General features: G+C 28.0%; 1 protein-coding gene across 5 annotated transcripts in view; it reads left to right on the top strand.

Moving 5' to 3' along the window:
- The window catches only part of LOC118199119 (uncharacterized), a 196,576-nt gene extending 170,220 nt beyond the window's left edge, over positions 1–26,356 (top strand). For 4 of the 5 annotated variants that reach the window (XM_035370921.2, XM_035370915.2, XM_035370917.2 and 1 more), the window contains 14 exons: positions 1,051–2,094; positions 2,357–2,436; positions 3,273–4,174; positions 7,267–7,447; positions 9,701–10,085; positions 11,297–11,380; positions 12,136–12,215; positions 12,341–12,461; positions 13,437–13,545; positions 13,787–13,862; positions 15,394–15,499; positions 16,625–16,741; positions 17,905–18,030; positions 21,658–26,356. In XM_035370921.2, coding sequence (XP_035226812.1) covers positions 1,051–2,094; positions 2,357–2,436; positions 3,273–4,174; positions 7,267–7,447; positions 9,701–10,085; positions 11,297–11,380; positions 12,136–12,215; positions 12,341–12,461; positions 13,437–13,545; positions 13,787–13,862; positions 15,394–15,499; positions 16,625–16,741; positions 17,905–18,030; positions 21,658–22,208 — 3,962 coding nt within the window. In that variant the 3' untranslated portion in view covers positions 22,209–26,356. The remainder of the gene's footprint in view (positions 1–1,050; positions 2,095–2,356; positions 2,437–3,272; positions 4,175–7,266; positions 7,448–9,700; positions 10,086–11,296; positions 11,381–12,135; positions 12,216–12,340; positions 12,462–13,436; positions 13,546–13,786; positions 13,863–15,393; positions 15,500–16,624; positions 16,742–17,904; positions 18,031–21,657) is intronic. The other variant, XM_035370920.2, reaches the window with a different exon arrangement.
- Positions 26,357–27,682: the final 1,326 nt, after the last annotated feature.

Below are 27,682 nucleotides of genomic sequence, written 5' to 3'. Positions count from 1 at the left end.
TTCATAATTGCATGTAATAATATAAAAATGATGAAATGTTGTTTGTACATTTATCAGATATAAAATTTTTTGTGGAGGCAGTCAGTCTATGAAGCAAAGCTCCATGTCCAAAAAAATGGCCCACCAGCGGCCAAGCGGTAAAGTCGCTGAACAGTGATAGTTCAGTCCGAGATCCGAATCACATGAACGGGCTGGCTGCATGGGAGTTTTCATTATTTCCCTCGTGTATAACATGTATTTGAGCAAGTTTTTCATAGAAAGTCCTCAATAAAGGCATCTCTCCCTTTAGGAAGATAGCCCTCAAGGTTTTGCCATAAAAACTTAAACTGAAACTTTTTTTCCTACCACAGCAGCATTGATGATTTGAAAATCGTAAATCCTGGTATGTGATTAGAATCAAAATCTTTCATACTTCATTGAGTGTTTTTTTAATTAACTTGCAATCAAAAGGAAAATGTCATTTAACTTCTAGGGAAAAATTACTGAAATTCCCCCTTTTTTTTTGCAGTAATTAAGAGATAACATTAAACATCTATTTTAAATAATAAACTTTTGAGAATGAAGTTGTTGTTTCTTCTGTGTTAAGATTCATTTTATTATTGCTATAATTCTCTTAATTTATGTTTGCCTATTATAGGAATAATTTTATTATATGAAGCATACAATGTAAACGAAATGCAAAATTTGTCAGCATCATGATCAAGCATTTAAAAAGAGTTAATTTGTTAAAGGTTTTTAAAGAAATTTTGATTTGTAAATTTTTAGCCCTCCTAGCAGCCTAAACTTCTCTTAAAAGGGGTATGAGTAAATGCTATTTTTAATATAATTCCTAAGTGACCCTCCCACTTTGTATCTTGACTCCTTTCTTCCAATATATATGCTATCTTAGTTTTTAACCTGTATATGCATATCTTGGCTACACAAAGGATTTAATATATAAGCTGCTTTTCTCAATTTAAATGTTTTTGTAATTATAGAAATTTTTTTATTGTATAAATAGTTTATTTTTTGTATAATTTGTATGTAATTTATATGCAACTTTTGTTTCAGCTCAATCTCCTGGTCAAGACCCCTATTTCTGTGTGACTGATTACAGAAACTGCTCAAGTGCACATCCATCCACAGATAAAGCACGTTTTTCTCCATCATGTTCATTGAAAAATAACTTTCATGGATCTTCTCAGGATAATCTATATAAATCTAAGGCTATTAATGGAACCCAGGAAAACACCTGCAATGCCTCACCATTGAAAAATGTATATTTTTCACATTTTGAAAGTGAAAATGTGAATACTCCACAATGCAAAAAGTTTAGTAAAATCAGCGATGGGCAGTCTCATTTAGGTTTCAGGAAAAATTTGCAAGAAGTGACCAAAACTAAACATTCTCCTCATTCTTTAGATAGTTTTTTGTTGCATACTAATCACTTGTCTAAGAAATACAACTTTGACACCTCAGCTTCACCAGAGAGTCGTAGACCGAAAGATAGTATTTGCAAGGTCAAGTCTGAGAAAAGCAGTCCATCCGACTGCAAATTTCAGAAGTTAGAATCGAAAGATTCTGTTATATATAAAGTCCCAGAGTGTAGAAATTCTGTGTTCAACATCCCTACCTCAGTTGCTCATTTGAAAGTAGAGCCAAGTGATAAATATTTTTTACCTAGCTGTTCTTCCACTCCACAGAGTTGTGTTGCTACATCATATGCAAAATCGGGTCCATTAGTCTTGATCAACAGAGAGATACCTCCTGAATTAAGGACAGGTGCTACTTACCATAATAGGGTATATTCAAACCCATGTTCTCTTAGCAAATCTTGGCAGTATAATGATACAGCCATTGCAAGTCCAGATAAATATTCTAAACCTCAAGAAGCAGCAAAACCACCTACTCGAGATATGCCACAGGCCAACTCCACATTGCTCGAAGGCTTAATATCTGTTGCTCAAACTGCTCCTCAAGACATTGATGTCTTGGGAATGGACAGAAAATTGCAGCGCAGTGAATTTCCTTGCACTTCTCTTAAACCTTCTGAGACATCTGAACCTGATGATGATGTTCAGATAATCAGTATTCAGACCAAGACTCCTCTGTCACGTGAGTTATCTCTTGTGTGCCTATATAACATTTTAGTTTATTAGAATTAAATTTGCATAATGAAAATACACCAATTTTTTACTTGTGTGGCCTAGTTCATTATATTACCTCTAGATATTAACTGATTTCATGAAACTGTTTAAGTAAAGAACAATTTTTATATTAAAAGAGAATTATATATATATATATATATATATATATATATATATATATGTCTTTGTATTGTACATAAATTAATAGTTTTTCTACTTTTTTTTAATAGCTAAATGTAGTGTAAACCATACTTCCGTTATAAAGACAAGCTGCTCTTCATCTTCTGATATCAAGCCTCTCATTTCAAAGGTAATATATTCATTGATTGAATTTAAAGACAACTGTATCTTAGGAAGTTTTAATTTTATTTGTTTATGGAAGAAAAAGTTATGGTGTAAAGTAACAGAAAGACATTAATAGTTCATATTTCTTGTTCTCCCATCGTTATTGTAACAGAAGATTACCTGTAACATGTTCATTTATCACGTGTATTATCTGTGTTTAAACTATAGATCTTTTAACTGCAAGAAACTGTGTACAAGTTCCGTTATGAATCCATGTAATACTGAAGTAGAATTAGCATTATAAATATCCATAAGCACAATATCTAGGAAAATACTTTCATGGTCGATTCTAACCTAGACAAATGGTTCAGAATTTCTGATATATTAAAAATTTTTGTTTTAATTAGTGCCATCTTTAGTCATTTTCAAGAGATATTTTTGTTAGTTAATTGTGGCCTTGCTGTAAATGTTTTTTTTTTTTTTTTTTTTTTTTTTTTTTTTTTTTTTGTAAACTTGTGGGGCCATTGTAATTTAACTTTTTTCTGTTATTTACAGTTTAACAAAAATACTTATGTTATTTATGAAATTAATTTTTCTTAATTAATCTTCAGCTACGTAAAGCTAAGGTAAAAGGTATTTTCATTGTAACTGCTAGATATAATTTTTAGATTCTTCACTTAATTTAATTTTTTAAATGGTTTTGATTTATATGTATTTGAATGGTCAAGTTTTAAGTTATTCAGAAAAGGGAAGTTTTCTTTTAAAGTTTTTAATTTAAAGAAATTAATAAATCCTGTAAATTTCATTTCATTCTGACATTATTCATGCTAAGAATTGTTCTCCTTTCTCTTTCCCATGCAGGATGCTAAAGAAGAGCAAATTAATATTCAAAGTCTTCATCCTACCTCCTCTTGTCAGAATAGTAAAGTGGAAGATCAGGAAATTCAAGATTTGAGTATGAAATCATCAGTAAGAAGTGATCAAAAAGTTAATGAAAAACAGGTCTTGTGTGATAATTCTGATTCAGACTGTGAGATTACTGGTTTAGTGATTAATGAGCGTAATAAAATAAGTGTTAAACAAAACAGTTATAAACAGGTCACAATAAAAAGCGAAAGAACATCAGACAATTTGAGTGATTGTGAGGATGTTACGAGAAAAGAGTTAGTACAAGAAAAAGACACTCTCTCTAATGTGAAGCATTGTCCTGTTCTTGAAAGCAAACAAGAAATAAAGACTGATAATAACATTGGCTGCATTCGTGCTTCTAGTTTAACCAGTTGTGTTAAAAATGTTGCATTTGATCCATCTTCAGTATGTGTTCCAGATATAGATGAAAATCATGGTCTCACATTGTTATTAAACACAATTGAAAAAATTACGTCATTTGAAAAAAGAGACATTTCTGTTCATTCTGATAAATCTCATTTAACTGAAATTGATTATCAACCTGGAATTTACACACGGCCAGAGTTTTCAAAAACCTATGGTTTAGATTTGTTATCAACAATTGCCGGTGAACGTTTGATAGCAGAATTCAAAACCGTTGATTCTGAATCCAGTATTTCTTATGAAAATGCATCTAACTGTTCTAATGAGAAAGAGGATGCCAAGCTCGTATCCAATGAAGAGCAATTAAAATGTGTTGAAAATTCAGTAAACAGTCAGAAAACATCTGTCTTGGAGATGCAAGGCAGGCTGGTTGAATTGCAAGAGAAATACAAGCAAAAGCAAAAAGAGCTCTCACGTTTAAAATCAAAGAGGTTGGTTTTGTTTTGTTTCATTTCCTGTGCTTTGTTTAAATCTTTAATTTTCAATTGTTTTATTCAGGTAATGTTTCTATCAGTTGTGCAACAAAGCATTTTAATTAGGCTCAGTATATAAAATGACAGCTTATAAACTAAAGTCCATCCATATTTCTTTATATGTTGAGTTAAATGAATTCTTCTATTTATTTTCACTTTAAATTAAATAAACCAAATAATACTGCAAGAAAAACAGCTTCATTTGTTTATTACACCATAATTTATTCATTTCAATGAAAGTATATGTTTTATACTTTTCAGTGGGATTATTAGTAACAGATAATTAACATTTGCTAGTACATTTCTGATGAATGAAAAGAGAGGTTAAACCATCAAAAATTCACTTCAAGAAAACCATTCATTTAGGTCTTGAATTCTACTGCAGGTGGGTCCATAGGTAAACTTTAGCATTGTAAATTAATGAACATAAAAATAGATTCAAAGACCTTCTTAACCCTTGGCAACCATTCTTTCATGAATAATTACATGGACAAGTAGACAGCTGTAGACTCAGCAGAAATTTTTGCCTTGTTTTTAAGGTAGAGAAGTAGCAATAAATCCAATAGATGAGATGCACACCAATTTGCAACTTAAGTCAGAATCCTAATTTGATATTGGATTTATAGGAAAATTGCACATCTCAAGTGAATGTAATAACAGGAGGGCAGAATATGTTTTCTTTTTAAAAGAAGGATCCATATCTGCTTTTGTTAGAAAGAAAAAGGGTGTTCTTATTTGTTGAACTGTTTATCTGCATGAACAAAATATAATAAGAATCTTTCTTTTGTAATCATCACAAACCTCGTGATGAAATTCTTCCATAAAGTAGACAAAACTGAGTTTAATTTACGAGATCAGAGTTTAATATGCATTAAAAATGCCTGTGTTTTAGGTAGAGTGAATTTTATCATCTGAAGTTGATGTCACTAATCCTCCTGATTTGAACCTGTACCAAATCCAAACTATTTTATCATTGTCAAGAAGGAAGGAGTAATATTTGTCACCAACTGAAGCCTTAGACACAGTATAGGTGACAGTATGAGTTTGCAAATTGTCTATCCAAATTATGAAGGAGAACTCTCAGAGGGATAGGTCCAAGGATCTCACACTCCTCTTCTCTAATCTCTCATTGGGGCTGTAAGGCAAAAATGGCTAATATTGCAAAGACATTCTATAGTAACAAATACACATGCTTTTTCTAGGATTAAAACCCAGGCCTAATACAGGCAGCACCACTAACCATCTGATAATAATTTTTTGTAATGCTAAGTTATATGCTGTGTATATAAGAGAATATTGCATTCTTTTTTAAAGAGAAAGTCTTGATCACTCTAATTTTCTATAGAATTTAAGTATTGGGTTCTTCCCCCTTTTTTTTTCTTTTTATTTATTTTATGTGATTTCATTATAAACCATTTGAAGCATAACTGCCTCTGATTTTTTAACATAATAATCTTAATGTCAAAAGCATAATATAATAATAATCTAATGTCAAAACTTTTAAAGTTATTTAAACAAAGAAAGTGGCACTTTATCTCTACATATAATAAAAGAAAGAGTGTGTGTGTGTTCGCATGCGTTTCGTTCGTGCTGCGCGTAAGTTAATAGACCCTCGGCTACGAAATTTGGTACATAGGTGAATCTAGACAAGAGCCAGTGCACCTCCAAGTGATTTTTTCGAAATTCGAATTAGTGAGATTTTACTCTACATACTCCAGATTCACATCGTCATGAAAGGTAGCCAATTAGCTATTTTACGAACTTAAAATAAATTTTGTGTTTCAATAAATCAATTACATACGAATTTATTTAAAAAAGTGAGCTTAACACCTTTTCAATGGCATTTTTTCTAAAAAAGTTTATTTTTAAAAATGTACAGATTATTTTTCTTTGATTTTTGGACACGTTAAACTTTTATCCTTGCGACTGCTTTTACAAAAAGAATTTTGGAAAAATGGTACTATTTTGTATTTAAAAAAAAAAAAAAAAAAAAAAAATTAAACTTCCGAGTACACTTCTTACATCTCACATCTTAAAAATGTGATTTTGGCAACAATTTTCCTATCTTATTGTTGTTGATAGATTTTTGATGAAATCGCATCATTTTCAATAATTTCATTCTTTTAGAAATATGGGTTTGGCAACAATTTTTCGTCGTATTTCTTATGTCACTGTTTTTAAGAGATTGGCATATTTCATTGTCATTTATATATATATATATATATATATATATATATATATATATATATATATATATATATATAATACATTTTTATTTATTTATTTATTTTATTTAATTTTATTTATTTATTATTATTATTATTATTATTATTATTATTTTTTTTTTTTTTTTTTGATAAAGTTGTTCTGCAGAGTAAAATTCTGCACGGAATATTATGTTTTCTGAGTTGCTTTCATGTTAATTTTTGCTTATTTCACTGTTTGTAAGATATTGAAAAGTTTTGCATGATTTTTTTTTTCTTCAACGGAAAGTTGGTGAATTTTTTTATTAGGATAATTAATATTTGTATTAAGGGATATAGCTTATTTCATTCTAATTTTTTTCTCTTGAAAATATAAGATAAAATATCATTTATTATACTTTGCTTTTCAGAATTTTTTGTTTTTTGTATTCTTTTTATGTTAGTTTTTGCTCATTTCACTGTTTTTAAGATATTGAAAAGTTTTGAGTGATTTTTTTGGGAAACAAAGTTCTGAACTTTGTTTATACCATTTGAGTTCTTAAGATTTTGCAAAGGGAAGTTGGTTTATTTATTAAGATAATTAATATTTGTATTAAGGGATATTGCTTATTTCATTGTAATTTTTTTTTATGAAGTTGTTCTGCATAGTAAAATTCTACGCAGTTTTTAAATTTAACATTTGCCGTTCCCTTCATCCATTTTTCCGGTACATTTAAACGGCTGGCAGCGAAGCTGCTAGTAAAGGAATAAAACTTGTAAAAGGCCACAAAACAGCAGTATTTCTCATAAAAAATACATAATTATTTACTGATTATTGAAGTTTTTTTTAATGTATATTTTTCGTAGGTTATCTGGTGGTTATTTAAAAAGAAGACATAAATGCACAAAGAGGCTATCAGAAACCTCAACTGTATCAAATAGCACTGCTTCGAGTACAGATTTAAGTAGCATTGTTTCTTGTCCAAATAGTGACCAGGGCTTCCTGACTTCTGAGAATGAAATGTCATTTGAAATAAAATCAGAAAAGGTAATTTTTCTATTTAAAACTGTTAATTTTTGTAATGGAAAAGTAGAAATACAGTAGAAATACTAGTTTCTTTTTTATCTTATTAAATGTAATTTAATTTTTTACGCTGAGAATCTCTCACGTCTTCAAACTAAATTTTACTTGGTTAATGAACTGTTTGGTCCTTCGTGTATCTGAATTATTCAATTACTCTGATATTAAAGATTTTTTTTTATGTGAATGATCATCTATCTTCTATTCTCTTCTTTAATGAATATTAATGACATTTTTTAAGATTACAATATGAGTGGTTTAATATGTAAAAATTGATATAAAATTCATTTCAAACACACAAAATGATAAAAAAATATATTTCAAATTAAGATTTAAAAGTGATTTAATTTTCTATCTGATTAAAGTTATTCGTACCAAAAAGGTACAGTTTTTACTTCCTTGTTTTAAGTAAAGGAAGTATTGTAATCACAAAAAAAATCCGAGTATCATATTTAAACGAAAATAACCATTTTGATCACTATTGAATGCAATTAAACGATGTTTTTGCATGACATGTACGTAAGGACAAAATATATTATTCTTTTTCACCAAACAAATTTTAAAATAGATTCAGAGAAGATTTTTTTCATGGCATCTGTGCCTGCTTGCCTGCTGGCTGAATTCCTGCTGCTTATTTTTGTGTAGAAACACACTAATCTTAATTGTAAAAGAATTTAATTGTTTTAACTGCATTTAGTGTTTTATGTTTTCTACATCTTCCAATTTTGAATGGAAGGTATTTTGAGTTTTTATGTATTTTTGCCTTGCCGCGAAGTGAGAACTGAATTAATTGAATGAGAAATATATCTCTAATGAAATTCGAGGAAATAAGTTTAAATGAAATGCAAGTAAAAATGCGTATAATTTAATGTTCTGTACTAGGAAGTCATGCGGTATATACATCGTATTTTTTACAAAAAGATCTCATAAGAGATAACTTCCAAATACAGAAATGAAGTTTCATCTCTTGAAGCTGAATTTGATCATTAGATGTAAGTTATTCTATATTCACTGAAGTCAAAACGTTATAACCATCTCTACGTTTTTCAATGAACTCATCTGGATGACATGAAGGGCAGGTGATTAAGTGGGAATGGTTTTTGACTGCTGCTGGAGAAGGTAAGGAATCATTTTCGCACTTTGCACAGTTTGTTAGAGTAGGTGGTCATAATGTTTTGGTGTTTTGGCTCTTTATGTATTATAAAAGAATTATTTGCTAAGCTTGAAGCATTTTTCGCGTATATAAACTAAAAGATAATCAATTTGTGACAGAATTATTTGCTAAGAACGTCGCAGCGCGCAATGAATTGAAAGTTGATCTGTCAGCACTATCCTTATCTTCAGGGCAGGTGTTTTTATTTTATTTGGCTGTTTTGGTTTTGTTTGCTTGATGATGTTTTATTTTATTTGGATGTTTTTATTTTATTCCTAACTAAATGTAGTATCTCATCTCGATGTACTCCGTCTTTGATATGATTTAAATCAAATTCCTCGTCATTATAATTCGCTGCCGATAGTGAGAAAAGTGACACAGAGGTTATTGAAAACGAAAATATTTGGATTGACAAATTAGTCGGTATTCTTGACACAGCGATTATTTGTTACCATATTCTAAAGATTATAGGACTCGAACAGCGGAACTTTGTAACTGAACAAGAAATTATGTCTGTTTATAGAATTAAAGAGAAAGTATTATCACATAAAACGAAGCAACTTAAACAACTTACATTGAAAGAAATGTTTAATGAAGTAAACAAATAAATATTAAGCCTTTTTTGTTTGTAAATTTTGATACCCTTTAGATCATAATTGTTCTTTATTTCATAAATTACGGTTTCATATTTTTAATTTTATAATTTCTGCATGCTATCTTACTAGATTTAAACTGATGATCTATAATCCGGAATCGCCGAAGTACCGACGAGTCCGGATTAAAGACTTTTGACTGTATATGTTTGATTAGATCTCGGTTACTAACTTAAAGGGCGGCGAAAAAAAGTATTCTTCATGATTGGGAATATGGTTCGAATGATAAAATTGTTTTGAATGGCCATTTCTATAACAGAGTATCAAGATGAAAAAAAATTTGGAGTTCTGTTTATTGTCAGATAGATAATTTAAAATAATTATTATGAATGAAAAGTTACATAACCAAAAATATATTGGTAATATTTGATAATTTTCACTATTTATTATTTTCGGGTTTGTTTATTTTTGTAGGTTGAAAATGATGACACTGAAGCAAAGAAAAGTGTGAAGAAAAATGCTCCTGAGGTTCTGAAAAACGAATTGTTACCAAAATCTGATTTAAATTTAACAGAGAAGAGAATTACAAGAAGAAGTTGTAAGAAATACAATATAAAGTGTATCACTATAAAGTCATCTGATGAAGATTTAGCAACTCCAGAAAAGCCAAAAAGAGTTAAAAAGAAGAATGTTGTAAATATGGAAGAGAGTCAAAATTCAAAAGATCGTTTGAATGAAGAAGTTTCTAAAGCAACCAATAACCACTCTGACAATAAGAATACCAAAGTCTATTCCTTACGTCATTTATCACAGAATCTTAGTAAGAAGTGTAAAAGATCACTTTTATTAGATGATTCAGGTAATTTGCAAATTATAATCCTTGTATAATTATAGGAGGAGAAATAAAACTAAGAATACCTTTTATTGTAGGACTGTCAGTATGACAAGTTTAAATGACCTTTGGCACATTATACTTGTAACTAAAATTTTAAATTAATGTATTGATTTGCCAGTATTTGGCTTGAAGTACAAAGTATAATAGTCAATAATAATAAAATTAAAAATTTTAAATTCTTATCAATAGTACTTTGAATTGCTTTTTGATATTTCATTTAACTTAAATAGTTTTAAAATTATCAAATGTCATCTGATGGAAATTATTGCATTAAAAATAATTAACTTTGAAAAAAAATATTTATCATTATTCTTTAAAATGTGAAAATTTATTGAAATTTTAATCATTGTCCTTCTCTCTCCCTCCTTCAATATGCATTTTTATTTTAAAACTAGTTATTTTAAAAATACTAAACCTATAATGCAATTCATTTGCAACTCTTAAGATTTTCAAGATTTTTTTTAATTATTTAGTCTCAGAATGCAAATATACTTTCTTAATAATATTCTCTGATCACGTGTATTCGAACTAGTGACTCAGCTGTGACCAGCTGATTAAAGGTCACTAAGCACTAATAGCTTCTTAATGAATTTCAGTCCTAATAAAGAAATGGCCAAATGCATAGATTCCCCCCCCCAGCTTTCTTTTATGTATGATAAAGTCTTAGTTTTCGTAGAAAGCATTGTTTTTAAGTTATTAATTTTTTTTAATGCTTTATGCTAGAAATTACTTCTCATCGGTTCATGATATCTGCGTGTATTGTCATCTCTATTTTGGTTATGTATTCTTGACTTAAGTAAGCAAATAAGCAGAAAATGGTTTAAAGAAAACAGACTCTTTTTTTTTTTTTTTTTTTTTTTAAATCGCTAAATAAAAAATTGAAGATTAAGTTGATGATAATCTTTTTTTTAAACAAATGATAATAAAAGCTGTTAATATTTAGTTGTACTAGAGCTATATTTATATACTGGCTTATTTAGAAATTAAAGTTATCTTTTACTTTGCATTAGTCATCTTAAAGCATTTTCTTTTTTCAAGGCATGTTCAAACATGGTAATGTTAAGTTATATTACATATACTTACATAATATTTGTTTAAAATGATTGGTATTTACTTTTAAAAACTATAAAATGTTATTTTTTTATAATGGTATCTTAAAATGTATTGAATTTCAGTTTCAGTTTCAAAGACTGTACCGAGTAAGAGAAAATCTGATAATCCGAAGAAATTCATGCCTTCCAAACAAAGTAAACTTAGTGGTAATTATAAAAATTGTATTTATTTTAAAAACTACAAATGATAATATAAAAATACATTCATTGCTTAACACATTATTTTTTATGTCAAAATATGTCTGGAAAAGTGTTTAAAAAATTTAATATTTTATCTGCTTCTTTTCCAAAAATATACTCATTTTTTCTCTCCTTCAAGATGGTATATGGAACACATTAAAGCTGTTATGCCATTTCTATTAAATTATAAATTTCACATTATGGCAAATGTTTTACTAGCCAAATATAAAACTCTTCTAAATATAAATGAATAGCAACTAAATTGCTTTAAATATTATGAATTTATTAAAATTCTATTAATGAAAAATTGTGATTAAATACTTCTTGTCTATGGTTATTTAAAGAAACGTAATATAAAATTATTGCTGTATTTGTATGGGGAAGCTGTTTTTCTGCTCTAATTTTAAATACATGAACAGTAGGCAAATTTTGAATTTGCTTGTTGTTTGTACAATGCTGTAATGAAATTACAATAAATGCTGGTCAATCAGGTTGTTTTGTATGTTTCTGAAATTTCAACAGTTAAATTTTCTTGTGAAACACTCTTCATGCTTTTATTATTTTTTCTAGATATAAGAAATTAAGATTAATATAAATAGTTATAAAAATCAAAATTTCACTAAAATATAAATCTGTTAAGTTGGTTAAAATGATTTTTTTCCAAGAAAATTTTTAGTATTTTGACTTCACTTATAATTTTTTTTTTTTATTTTTTTATACAGAGACTATAATTGCCAAACACTTGAGAAGCAGGATATTATTTGATACTTCTGGTTCTCTATCAGATGACAATGATCTAAAGGTAAGTATCGACTGAAAATTTAAACCCTGCAATAAAATCTTAATGAAGTTTCAGAATGTTATATTTTTACGTTAAGTATGGTTTATAGAAGGAAAAGTGATAAATAATCTTTATTATTTACTTAGCAGGATGGAGTTCCTGAAGAATTATATGATGCTTTCATGAAGTGTAATTTAGATGAAAGGAAAAATGTTGGTATGATAAAGAAAACATGTGTAGCATCTCAAGATCCTTTGGGCTCACCAGGTAATTATTGCATAAAAATATCTTTTAGGTATTAAGACGTAATGTGTTTCTACTTTGAAACAATTGCAACTGATGCTTGGATTATACTTGGTTTGGAAGATGCGATGCAGCTACATTAGATGTACATGTGTTCATCCTCTCCTCTTCCTCAATAAATATGTTAATCTTTTTAATTTGTAAGTTTGAAGAAATCCAAACAGCTTAGCTTGAGCATAAAAATGTCATGAATTCATAAGTCACGTATTCATGTAGATACTGGTTGTTCATTACTACAATAAAATAAAGTATGCGTATTAAAGCTTTTAATTTCTCAAATCTGATGGTAATGTTATATATAGCCATAGTATTTCATGTTATTTAAAACAAATGATTTATGCAACTAAAAGAAAACATAAACTTGAGTAATTGATAAATTAATTATAGTATCGTAAATCTTCTGATATTACAGTTTTCATAATTTCTTTTTCTTATCATACTTTGTTGCAAAAATAGTACATTATATAATACATATTGCATGCAATATTAGTAAGATTCCAATAAATGTAGGCTGTTAATAGTTAATTTCAGTATTAAGTAGTTGATGCCCTAATCTTTATTGTTCAAGCCTCAGTTGTAATTGCAAAATTTATATTTCATACCTTAGCTAAATTTTAATAAATTCTGCAAGCATGCAGTAATATTGCTGTGAAATGAGAGATTGTCTGAGAAAAGGAAGTGGATGTTTCTGTCTTTAACTAAAGATTCTTTGAATAAATAAATAAATGTTAATCATTTCTGAGGGGGGAATTTAACAAAGTGAATGACAGTAAGTGGTACTTATAATAATTACCAATTCATTAGATATTTTTCTAATAAAAGCAGACAGAAGGTTATGTTTGATACATAATAAAATATATATATATATGGCTTTCTTATATATTTTCAATATTTTTCATTTTTATAATTCTTTGATTAATCTTCCCTTTCTCTTTTCAGCACCTAGCAGATTAAAAGCTGAACACTTAATAGAGAAACAGCGTTTATTAGCATTGGAAGATGGCTTATTTTATGCAGGGTGTATTAAAGAGCTTCAGTTGTCTGACAAGTATGTATTTCTTGAACTTTTATTTCATTTTCATTTAAGAGCAGATTTTAGTATTCTGCTTGAAATGTAATGAAGAAAAATCTGTTGGGAATAGTTTGAAATGCAATTTTTATTTTACGAATATGAAGCCTTTTTAAGAGCTTTTTTATAGTGTTTTATATCTATATCTTCAGTGATTTTAATTTTCTGAATTTTTTTATAAATACAGAAGAAAATACAAAAATGGTTCTCACTATTTCAGATATGGCATTGCTTTAGATGGACAACGAGGCAATAAACTTCATTCTTTCTCACGAGAAGAATTGCTGTCACAAGCAGTTAGTACTATTATTATTATTTTTAGCTATTTAAAATTTTAAATTCCTTTGTAAGTAAAATGTAATTAATTGCTGTAGTAGTTAGTTCATTGGTGTAGATAGTCATTGCTGTGTGGGGACTTTTTATTTGAATTTTACTGTAATTTAATGTCTTATTAAGATGTATGCAAAGTATTTACATTTATCTGAAATTAGAATGAATAATTACATCATAAGAATGACAATCTCTAAATTAATAGTTATTGATCAGTTTTACCATTCCATAACTCTTAGTGTATTTAGTTATGTCATTTTCCATAATGTATGTTTTTCAATTTTAAAAACTATGTAATATCTGTGGGTTTGGAATTGTTTCCCTATTTACTATTATGATGTGTTCTTTTTGAGAGAGTTTTTTATAAATGCATAAAGTTTTATGCCAGGAAAATTCACCGCCACTGTCATTATACGAGATAATGCGGATACATTTGTGATTTGATACACAGCACAGTTATGCAGAAACTTAAGCTTTAGAATCTTCCTGGAAGATTCAGTTGTTTGAGTATTGGTATCATCTGCAAGATTGGTAGTGTTCTTTTTAGGCAGATTCTATCATGAAATGATACTATCTCCTTTTAAGAAAGCCTTTTGTCACTAAAAACAGTTGAAGCAGATATTACTTCCCCACTGGGCACACTGTGATATCTTTTTATTCACTGACAAAAAGCATGTTTTGATTGAATAATATCATTATTTAATTTAATAACCCTAAAATTTTTAATTCCATTGAATTAAAAGTTTCAGAAGCTTCAAAATTCAACAATAATGGCTTTGTAAAATAAAAAATCCTATAGCTTTCATGTTTGAATGTGAAATTAAATGATGGAAAAAAGAAATTATGAAAACAATTTATTTTAATGATGCCACTAAAATAATTAAAGTAGATTTCCTACTTCCATTTATTTATTCCAGCATGATCAGATAGATTTCTTCTCCTCATCAGATATTTGCAAATTTATAAGGACGTATTATACATTACTCTACTCATTCTCATCGCATTCAAAATATTGTAAACCTTATCTTGGTGACCACCTCTTGATGCAAAACCTCTAAAACAGACTAATATTTCTGAGGACATTGCATTTTATTTTCTGAGACAATCGACTATACTCGAGACCAAAATTTTATGGAACGTGGATGGTCATCTAGAAAAGATTAGTTTTTATTCATACCTAGTTCTCTTTGTTGAAAACCATGGCACAGCATTAATATGCACAGTCCTTGGTTGGTGTTACCATTTCGAAAAATACGAGGTCAGATTTATTCTGTAGATGGCTGATTCTCAGAATGTTTATGTTCGGTCAAACTTAGGGTTTTTAAAATTTAATTGGTCTGTACTGCTTAAAAACTGAGCGATTCAATTTTTATGAACATTTTTTACAATGTTTTAATGAAGCATGTCTCTAATGCCATGTGTTATATTTCTGATAGAATTTTTTGTTCCCCTCTCATTTTTATTGAATATGTTGTTTAATGCTTTAATACTTTTTAGATTACAGAATCAAAGCCTTTGACTTCAGATCTTCCAGAAGGTACTAGAGTATGTGCATACTGGAGCCAACAGTATCGATGTTTATATCCAGGTGTTGTTGGAAAAGGTAAAAAACTAAGATACGATGTATAATTTATCAAATTTTATTTTTGAAAGAAAATAGAGTAATATATTACTTATTTAAAGTTTTAAAAAAATTAATATGGAATACTATTTTATTTGATAGAAAACTTCTTAGTATAACTAATAAATACACTCAAACTTGAGAATAAAGGGAAATTAAAAGAAGCCTTCAATTTAAAATTTTATTGCATGAAAAATATAGTTGTCATATAGAAAAACTGAGTTTTGTTTTCTTAGTTCTTCAGTGGAGTGTTTGGTAAATAGTGATTTGGCATCAAAAGAGACTGGAATGATAAAGAAAAGAGATTCTTAATTTTAAAGAGACATTTTTATGGTGCGTTTTTAATTAGTCTAATGGATAAACTTGAATGATTAAGTATTTAATGAACAGATAGGAAATATTCCTTAAATTGGGAATAATTGGATAAAATGGAATGCTAGCATTAGGAGTTTAGATAAAATTTTAAGCACACACAATCTGGAATCTGTACATTTTTAATGAAATAGAAAAAATGTGAGTTAATATCTGTTAATTTTAGAAAAGACCAAGAGCTAAAGCCAAAAATATTATTAAAAGATGTTATCGAAGATTTCAGTCAAATTTTGCTGCAAGTGAATACTTGGTGTTTGAACATAAAGTTATTTAAATTACTATGTCATGGAGATTTAATAAATTGATTGCATTTTATATTGTGAAGAACTTTGTTAGATAAAATACTATGGTATTTTTATATTGCAAGCTAAAGCAGCCGTATTCAATCTCTTTAAGTATTTGAGAATAATTTTTTTAAGCAGTAATTTTCATATTTAAATGGTGACTAATATATATTTTGTGCATGAATTTTTTTTTTTTTTAATTTTTTTTTTTTTTTTTTTTTTTTTTTTTTTTTAAAGATAGCTTTCTGACCATAAATTGCAGTAAATGTGTTTCTTAAATAACTTGCTTCTATTTTATTTATTTAGATTTGATATTTAGAAATCATTTTATGCGTTACATTAAATATGTACTTATCCATATATGCAAACTGAGATTATTTTCTCTGCTGTCTTTTTAATATTATCTCTGTTTCAAATATTCTTACATTTTCTGTTTTACTTTTTCCTGAAGCACCATCTCCAAGTGCTGACTGGTCGGAGCCAAGGGTGTTTGTATTATTTGATGATGGAGATTCAGGGCAAATCCCTATAAAAAACATCAGATTGATACCAACAGATATTTTACCTCGTAAGTATTAATTCTTAGAATTATATTATATAAAGAAAAAAAGATTTACTATGCATTCATAATTTCTATAAGTGAATGTTTGAGCTTGATTCAGAATTTTGGCTCAACAGCATATATTTTTTCTCATTCCTTTTGATTTCTGTTTTCCCTGACATGCACTTCACGAAACCTTTTAATTTTTTTCCCTTCCATCCGTCAACTTTAATTTAGCATTGTGCTTAGGCATGATAATTTTAAAACATTGAATACAAAAATTGAATTTCACTTCTGTTAAGTCATGCAAAACTTAGAGTAAACAGATGGAGGATTCTATCAGTTGAACCTTGGCAAAATTCTGTATTTAGGGTAATTTAGATCTTTGATCATTAGAATAGTTGAGGGAGGGAGCTGAGTTTTTCCAAATCAAGCATTTCTGTGTGCTGAGCATTGTTGAAAATTTATTTCTGTTTTGTTTGGTTTTGATGTTTTTGCTCAGCAGTAACCAAATGACTTAAACAGGAAGTGGTAGTAGTTTAATAAGCCATGCCAGGCAGTTGGAGTAGTGTGGTTACATGAAGCTTTTATGCTTCTTTTTATGTGTAATAAAAATAGAAACCAGTTTTCTTTAGTGAATCGTTCAGAAAAACATCCCTGTTGATTAGCAGTACCCCTAATAGTTTTGCTGTAATTAAACAAAAAAGTCAATTTATTGCTTTAATCATCTCAGGTTGTATGCCTTGAATACAGTAACGTCATAGTAGTAGATTTTTCCCAATAAAAAGTCTTAAATGATTGGAATTCAAATTTGTAATGCAAAACTGCTCTGTTGCAATAAATTAACCACCAAGTAAAATGAACTAGTACAGATACTTTGAATTTATTTATTTTATAGTGTTGCGTACAAGTTAAAAAAATTATATATTTCTTTCAGTTATTGGCAATTCTTTACACAGTTTCTAACAAAGGGAAATTTTCTGTTGAAATACATATTTGACTATATATCTTTTTCAGCGTTTTCTTTCTTTCTTTCTTTCTTTCTTTCTTTTTTTTTTTTTTTTGTGTGTGTGTGTGTGTGTGTGTGAACATTGTGTATCACTGTTATGTGATTCAGTGTGTTAATTTTTCATCTATATAACTAGTATAATATGAAATATGTCATTGATTTTTTATAACTTGCTTTGTAGATGAACCTGGGCAGAAAGTGGATTCTCAAATGACATCATCCAAGAATGCAGATAATTCTCTCAAAAGATGCACCAGAAGACAAACTTCAAGGACACGAAGTTTCGATATGAAGATGAAAAAATGTGGTGAGAATTTTTAACATTGAATCACAAGAATATTGCTACACTTATTATATACCTCTGTGGCTTTATACTGGTTAATGTATAAATGTAAAACTGAAATGTTTGTTTTTTAGTGTTCTGAAATGGTGCACATAAACATTATTATATTTAAAATATGGATATGTGCATATGGGTTCATAATAGAATGAATGCACACATAATTGATGATATCCTGATAAAATTTATTTTACCAAAAGGAGCACTTTACATTTCTGGAACTTTCAACAAAAATATTTGTTCGGCTGTTTTCAGTATCACAGAGTACAATCAGTAATTAAACTTCAGACTACTAAGAATGTTAAACACAGTGTCAGGTATTTTTAAATTCCAGTGAAGTTGGCAATAAAAATGAAGAAAAAGAAAAAGTTTAATATGTAGAAAAGTTAGATGCATATTGTTATTCTTCCGCACAGCTTCTTTCCTGATTAATATATTTATTAGAATTGTGTTACTAGTTTAATAATTTAATCTTAAAGGCATATTGTCTGGCTATGGAAATAACTTGTGATGTATGATTTAATATACATTATTGGTTACTATTTCCAACATTTTTTATTAGGGAAATCTTTTTAATTGAAGCTGCTCACAATTAAAGTTTTTTTTTGGGGGGGGGAAGACAATTTGCAACTTGGGAAAGCTTTCACTGCTGTTTGACCTTTATCTTGAAGAAGGTAGTAAATACCTTAATCGTCGTACCAAAAGTCTGTTTTAAAATACATTGTCTAGAAATATTCTGAACTTCCTTTTCTCCCATAAACTAGTTTTAAATTCTTTAGTTATTAACAAATTAAAGGCATATTACTGAGGAATAGTGTCTTCAAAATGAAGGACACACATAGCCTCGATGATAGATACTATGAGAAAGAAATGCAAATAACATTTTCTGAATAATATCTTTTTCTAGAAAGCTTCTGCAGTGTTATAACAACAAAGAATTTATTTCCATGTTTAAATGGAGGTGTTTTATAGAAAAACTGCATTTCTTTTGAAATCTCTCATAATATATTGTTAAATAACAAGCCCAGTATGGCCAAAGATTATTACAGTTTTAGTTCTTCCATTGCATGAAAATTCCCCTTGATTTTATTAATACTGCAATGCTATCTATTGAGCAATTGAAATAATTGATGAATTTTTGTTTGAGTGTAGTTTAAAGAAATTAATATACAGGCTGTGCGCACACTTTTTAGACAATTTCATTGTATTTACAGAAATATTTTACTTAAAATTATTTTTGTTTTAATTGTTCTAATTGATAAACTTTATTCTTCACTATCTTAGTGCATTGTAATTTCTCATGCCTTTTATAGAATTGGTAGAGGTATTTTATCCCATTTCTCTTGAACAGCTTTCCAAAGTCCAAAGAGGTGTTTGTAGGTTGACATTCAGATAATTTGAAAGTCCAAAAGCTCAAAAATCCATTGTTATTATATACCAGAATATTTAGAAGGGATTTTAGAAAATCGTCTAAAAAGTGTGAACAGCCTCTGTACAATAAAATACATTATGAACATAAACAGGTTTCTAAATGATAAATAATTGTAGGTCATTTACTGCAAGATAAAGACTTAGCTATATGCTTGGAATTCTAATAATTCATTTTTTATTTTTATGTGAAAGAAGTTTATCTAATTACTCCATACATTTAACTGTTAAGTCCTTTTTCATTTGATATGGCAAAAATATATGCAAATTTTACTATGCAAGATGTTGTTTTGAAGGACTGTGTATCTTGTGATATAAGTTTGCATCAAAAAGTGCAGAAAGATTTGGATTCTTGTGCCTTGATTTCTTATTAATATCGATTAATGAGTAAAAATGGTTAAATTAACAATGTGATACATAAGAATTCAGCTTGAATGCCTAGCAAATATAAGTATTTCTGTGCTGCGATATTAATTTTAAAAATATGCAGTGTCAACAAGATTCCAGAAAAGAAATGCGTAAATTTTTGGTGGCATCACTAGATAGTAAGCAGGGTTAAAGTGCTAAAGATTTTATCGGCATTTTCAAAAATGGGGATTTTGTTAGAAAAAATGCAGATTTATCTGAAAGATACTGTTAATTTCTAAATTATTTTAATAATGATGAGCACAAGGTCATAATTTAATAATTTATCAAAAGTTAATCCATTTGATATTATTAATGTTTTTTCAATTAATATGTAGTTATTGGATTTCTTTAAAAGAAACAAAATACCACTGCAAAATCCATAGAGCTGTTATGCTACATACTCCAGATAATCTGAATTTTCTTAATTTGGATTCATTTTTTAATGTAGGCAGCAAAATTCCGATTTTCATTAGGTCCAGAATGTTTAATTTAACAGAAAATTTTTCTAATATAAATATACTAATAAACTTTTTTTAACAAAAGTAACAATTTTTATAACATACATTAAGTATAGAAGCTAATTTATTTAATAATTGAAGCTATTTAGCAGTTTTCTGCATGTCTTTTAATATTAATTTTGAGTTTATGTAATTAACATGTATAAAAGAATTTATTTATCTGCAACGTTTCGTATTCTAAGTTCTAAATGAAATGCACAAACAATCCAAATTTTATACAAATTTGGAGGATGGGTGGTGATAAAAAGAAGAAACAGAACTCAGGAAACCTGTAATCTGCAAAATTCAGTAATCCTCACAACCTTAGTATCAAGATGTGCTGATTGAAGGAATTCAGCTGTGTAATGGTTAATGATCTCATGTCTGAAACATGTAATGATGATATTTATTTTTTATCTTTTTAGAGCTGAATTAAATGAAATCCGCTCTCTTAAAAAATGAGTAAAATTTAAAGTGGAGGAAAAAAGGTTTTGCACTTTATGCCTTGAAGCTATGCTATGACGTTTACAGTTCCAGCCATGTTGTTAATTCTGATTATTACTAACATATTTAAAAACCCGTAAGCAGTTAAAATGTTCTGTGCATCATAAATATCTGAAGAGACTTCATAATTGGAAAGAACTATTAAGTTTAAAAATGCAGCTTTTTCATTTGCCTTGAATTTATGTACCTTTAATTATCAAGTAACTGTTTCGTTTAAATTTAGCTATAAAATTAACTTGTGGTTTATTTAATAAGAATTGAGCACGTATCCCTGTCAAGTGTTGAATATTTTAAAACTGCTTTTCTCACAGCAGCATATTATTTCCTTATACATTTGACTTAAAACACACCTTTGATGCTTTATTCCTCCAAAAATGTAAATTTTGTATTCAACTGATTATCTTATCCACCCTCTTGATTACTATTTTACCATTGTGATATATTCTTATAACAAAGCTTAAGATTAAAAATAAATAGATTTTATTTCTTTGAAGTAGATGAAATGAAATCCCATCCACATATTATGCTAAATTAACTTATATCAATTGCTCTTTTGCATGTTTTTTTAGTGTAGGGAAGGGTAGTGAGTGTAATGTAGTGAGTGGTTGTTATATCATAATGCACTACAATTTTCTTTTGGAAGGCATATATGAACTTACCTGCTTGTACCTGTATCATTAGCAAACAAATATATAATCGTACAGTATTGTTTTTGTTTTTTTGCTTTTGTTTCTTTACATATTATGCTTATTTTCAGATACTTCTAATGAGAATGAATCCAAAGAATCAAGTTGCACTAGTGTCAATGAATCATCTTGCGATGATAGCTGTTTCGTTGAATGTCACCTTTCGCCTAGTCAAACTTGTGAAAACCATGACAGTATTGAAACCAGTGATGCAGTAATAAACAGCATAAATGCTTCTAAATCAGAAAAAAAGCAAAGAAAACGGTCAAAATGTAAAACTATTCGTCGAATAAGACCCAAGGAAACTGAAAGTGTGGATTCGACAGGAAAGTGTAATGCCAAAATTAAACATCATAAAAAATATAAAGATAAACATCGCAGACATCATCACCACCATCATCATCATCGTCACCACCACCATCATCATCATCATTCCAAGAAACGGAAGCACAGGAGACGGAATGTTAAAAATATTGTGACTCGTGGCATTGCTAATGAAAACATTTTCCCATGCAGTACCAAGAGTAAGTCGTTCAAAAACCAGATAGAATTAGAGGTGTGCACAAGCCATGTAGAACATTCCAGTGTTATTAATCTACCTCAAATTGAACAAATGAAATAAGGAAATTTGTTAAAAATATTATGTGAAAATTATGAAATCGTAGATGCATTTTTTATCATGTGTTGGTGAAGAGCCTTAATGTATTTGCAAATATGTAAAAGTCATATAATTACAGTGATGTGAGCAGATTTTCTACATGTGCTACAAAAGCTAATGTAATGTTTTCTACTGCCATTTGCATATTAAATGAATTTTAAGTGATCAGTGAATAAGGTAGATATGTTATGTAACATAGTTTGCTGATGTGTAATTTTTTTTTTTTTTTAATTCAAGAAAAGTGGGTTTTTTATGTTTTAAGTTTTTAATAGATTTTTTAAAACTAAACAAAAGGCGGCCATGTCTGTTTGATTTTCCTCAATGTTTTGCTGTTAGTTTATTTAAATTTTTGTGTAGCTTTAGTTTTTTTTTCATAAAAATATAATTACAACTCTAATTCCTTAAATATGAACTTAAAAGGAAGTAGTAATTTTAATCATGATTATAGCAAAATTTTTAAGTGTGAATGATTATATCCTTTTCATATTTCTTATGAACTGTAGATATTATGTATGTTTTTATATATAGATATATAGATATATATATGTATTATTTTATTTATTTTTTCCTGAATTTCATAAAATTATTGAAATAAAATTTATTATAATTAGGGAAAGCTGTCTGTATAAAAATTGCATATTGTTTTTAAAAGTCTATATTTATAGAAGTTTCTTCTCTCATTTTGCCATTTCGTCTTGCTTTTCTGCATAATTTTAATTTATTCATTCATTTAAAGTTTTTATTTATTTATAATGGAGGTATTGTATTGTTTGAGCCCAGGAGTTAGGCAGTTATGAAAGCTCATTTGTAAAATTAATAACTGACTTAGTTGTATAATTGCTGCAAACCTTTATCATTTATCAAAACAGTCATTTGATAATTGATGATTACTTTGTGGTGAAAAATGCTTTAAAATACAACATTTTCGTTTCAGAACTAGGTAGTATATGCCATTCTTACCCACACCTATGAAAGCAGATTTTGTGATTTCTTTAAACCTGATTAGATTTTAAATATATGCATTTATTTCAATTTATAGAAGAAAATATTTAGTCAAGGAGGTTAGAATGGAAGAAGGGAAGGTTCACTGTTTCTTCTATTATCTGAGAATGAAACCTACCAAACAAGCAGCGACCATGTTTGGAAACTTTAAACTTTGCTCTCTGGCTTCATGTACTTGTCTCTATGATGTTCCATGCATGTATTTTCCAGTAAAAATACATTAAATTTCTAATGGAATGTTATCTATGGAAGTAATAGAGAAAATATCTTTTTTTACTATGTAAAGGAAATTATCAAGAAATAGTGCAAAATCCAAATATATATATATATATATATATATAACATTTAAAGCCTTTAAAATTATTATTTTATTTCTGCATATTTCAAGGATTTGTGCAAGTTTTTATTATATACCATTTGAGTGTTTATCAACTTTTCCGTTAAAAACGGATATTTCTGATTTCACAATTTTCATAATTTAAAGAATCATATTATGTTAAAATGTTTCAGGAATAGAAAAAGTTATTTTAATATGCTTTTAATAGTTTAGCTTTAAGCTGTAATATACTAAAATAAAAATTCACATGTTTTTTATTGGTTAAAGCAGTGTCATTGAAATAGATCATTATATGAACTAATTTTAGAAGACTGGTACTTTATGTAAATAATATTTTACACGAGGAACAGGAGAAACGTGGTAATTTTGATTCGTCTTCATTCAATCAAATACCTTCATGGAATCATAAAATCCAAAATGTTAAAACAAATAGAGATGAAATTTATCTCTGATCAAATACACAAATTATATTCATAGTTCACAATACATAAAAATGAATAATACACTAAAATTAATTTTATGTATAAATTTTATGATTCATAAAAATTGTAATAATAAATAAATTTTTCATGGAACTTATGAAACAAATTCTTTAAAATGTTCAAATACTATAGTTTAAACCTTAGCATATATCATTGCTTGTTAAGGAACAAAGATACCAGTTATAAACAGAAACAAGACAATGTATTTAATATAATTTGATTCTTTTATTTTTCACATATGGAAAAAAATACAGCACACTGTTATTTTTCTGCATTTTACCAAATTACATAAAAAAATTAATATTTATGCATGAAATGTAACACCAGGAGTTTAAGTTTTATTCATATATCCATATGCAACACAAGATCCCATACTTCAAAAATTTATAAAAACATGGCAGTGACAAGTCACCTTGCATGAGTCTACTGCTTGGGCAAATATAGACGCTGAGGATGAATTTTTTGAGTTGAACCCTACCTCCTTATATTCTAACCTCTTTGTATTTAGCATATGCAGAAAATTCACATGGCAGATATATAATTTCTGAAGATCTGTAATACTGGAGTTGCTGGTAGAAAGAAAGGTAGAAGATTCAGAATTGTTAATTATAAAATAAAAATTAAATATCAAGTGTTTAAAAAACACTTTTGGGTGATAGTTTCAAATCTCATTGAAGATGCTAAAGATGAGAACCCCTTTTTGGCAGATGTTGCCATTATGAGAAATATAAGAACTTCCATGCAGCCTAGAAAATAGCCAGTACTGCTATATTACTATGGAAGATTTTGAATTTATCTTTTAAATGGAGCAGTAAATTGCTTAACAAATTGAGCAGAATAAAAGTACAACAAATGCACTTTTGATTAATTTTAAACCTTTTACTTATAATGCTATGCCAAATTTATATATTTAAGGATGTATTATTAAGATTCGTAGCATAACTGATAATAGATTTTGTAATGTTATTTTGTATGCCCCAATATTGAACCATTTATTGTCCTTCTCTTTTTTTGTTTACTTTTATAGATAAAAGTTACATGAATTAGAATATGAATTTGCATGCTAATTTTATAACTTATATTGGTTGTTTTAAATATGGTTATTAAATTTTTGCATAGAAAATATACTTATTTCAATTACTTTAAATTGTGGATTTATATTTTAAACTCAATACTATCATAAATTTCTCTTGTAATACTTTGCTAAGCACAGTCATACCCTACATAATAAAATAAAAATTTGAAAAAATTGTATTTCCATATCAGAGTATATTCATATTGATATGTTGCTTCAAAATGAGCAGTTAAACATACTTAACATTTTTTGCTTGAACTTCTGGGTACATTTACAATTTTATTTTCTTAATTTTGGATTTTATTGGATTAATGTTTCTAACATTTGTGAAATTTTTTCAAGCATAATTTTTCAAATCAAGATCATTTCATTTTTTGAGTATGTGATAAATGTTATGCTTATTAAATATCTCAAATTTTACAATGTCTTGGTATTTGTGACATATTTTACTTTACATTAGTCATATATAGATATAGTTATTTATTTTATATTGTTTTCTCATAAAGCTTTGAAACATTATGATTTGAAAGTTTGTAGAATTGTTTCTGAATTCAACCAAGTGATATAATCTAAGATAATTTAAGCTTATACTTGTGCCATCAGTCATTTACAGTATAATATATGCTTTCAGATTTTTGATCTGCTTTAACAATATTTAGCAACTTCTTATCCGCTTTATTTTTTCACATTTTAAAATATAAAAATTTCATTTTGACAATCATTTTTATGATGATTAAAATTTTATTTCATGAATTGATATTTTTTTGGAGCTAGGAGTTTCTGCTGTTAATATTTTGATAAAATAAAACTTTTTTAAAAACTAAAAAAGTGTACCATCTAGCAGTATATCTAAAAATGCCTGTTTTTCATTTAATTTCAAAGGAAGCTCGCTTTTTCTGCTATCGAACCTCAGATGTGTAAATTTCATGTTACAGTAACTGATAAGTTGCATTACAGGAAAGTTGGTATAAGAAATGTTCATTTTGTACATATTGATTTAAAAACTTATGTTTTGACATATATATATATACATGTACACAAATACTTATACAGTCCTCACTTATAATCTGTACTTATTGAGATAATATACCCTTTTATAAATGTCTATAATGTACAGTACAAGTAAAATCTTATTTTTTACGAAGAAAGTTAGTTTCTTTCAGTTCTGTAAAAATGTGTATTATACCAATAAACTTCAAAGTATGTGGCTTTTTAATTCTTGGGGTTTTTTTTAAATTAATTTATGTTAACTCCAGACAAATGTCTGTCTAACTGGAAAGATTAACAACAGATTTGAATGACAGAAGTTTTAAATTTTAAAAACGTCTCATATTACTTGGCATTATTTCAAATCAAAGAATGAACTCATAATTTCAGATTTATAATATGCATGATGATCCAAAGCAGGCATGCAAACAATATCCAAGATTATCACAAATTGTTTCGTACATATTTGCTTAAACAATGAAAATCCTTTGTGAAAGATGCTTATGCTTCCATATGTACAAGAATCAAACTAATGTCATGTGATTCTTGCGTAGTGCTTCAGCCAATAATGATTTTAAATTTAGCAACCAAAACTGAAAATTAGCCAATGGGGATTAATCTAAATTGAAACGAAGTCACTATGAAGATATATTTTATTTTCTCTCTTTTACTTTGCTAACGCATTCTGTTCCTTTTGTCTTCAAGTATATTTAAAAAGTCTAAAAGTGTACAGTATAGGTCTCCAAGAACAGATGTGCTTTCTCTGTCAGCTCATCAATGTTTGTTTAAAATGACTGCTTGTCAGTGAAAATAGAAGAAATATTAAACCAGCTGTGATTGCAAGTATCTCAGTTTTCTAAGCTATTACCTAGAAGACTATGGATTCATTGATATCTCTTTAAATAATCTCCTTGAAAAAGCAGAGAATTAATTATTGAAACTTGCAATATACTGCACATTAAATAGCTCAAGGAAAATGTGAATATTAAGCATTTTTTTCCAGTGCACGAGAAATATCGCCAATTATCAGAAATCATCCATAGAGTAAACTAAATTGCAAGGCCTCTGGAGACTGGAAAAATCAGTTGCTAAGGCATGCAAGAAGCATATTTGCTTGTATCACAGGTTCTACTTCAACTATTTTTACAATTTAAATGTTACTGCACTCAGAATCAAAGATCTATAGTTCTATATAAAAAATGAGCATTTATATACAAATTCTGAAATATATGCAAAATAAACCCTAAAATTATCCTAAAAGCCAGTAATAAATAAGTAAATGCACGATATTACAGTTATTCCCCCCAAAAAAATTAAATATTTGAACAATATATTTATTCTATTTGCATATATTAAAAAAATTAACTGCAATAAATCCATTAAAATTCAAACATACAATTTTTTAATACCTTTTTAATTTTAAATTCCAATGTGTGTATGTCCTATGTACAGATTTGCTGCTGTTCAAAATTAATAGAATTTGTGTATTTTGGTTATTTTTCTTGAAAAATACTGAACGAAAGATACAAATTTTGCTTCTAAATAAAAAAAAAAA

The sequence above is a fragment of the Stegodyphus dumicola genome, chromosome 8 (genome assembly GCF_044657685.1).
Source record: "Stegodyphus dumicola isolate Sdum_Otavi_A_Nest chromosome 8, ASM4465768v1".
NCBI lineage: Eukaryota > Metazoa > Arthropoda > Arachnida > Araneae > Eresidae > Stegodyphus > Stegodyphus dumicola.
Note: the sequence above shows the minus strand (reverse complement) of the source record. Positions and strands in the feature narration are given on the sequence as shown.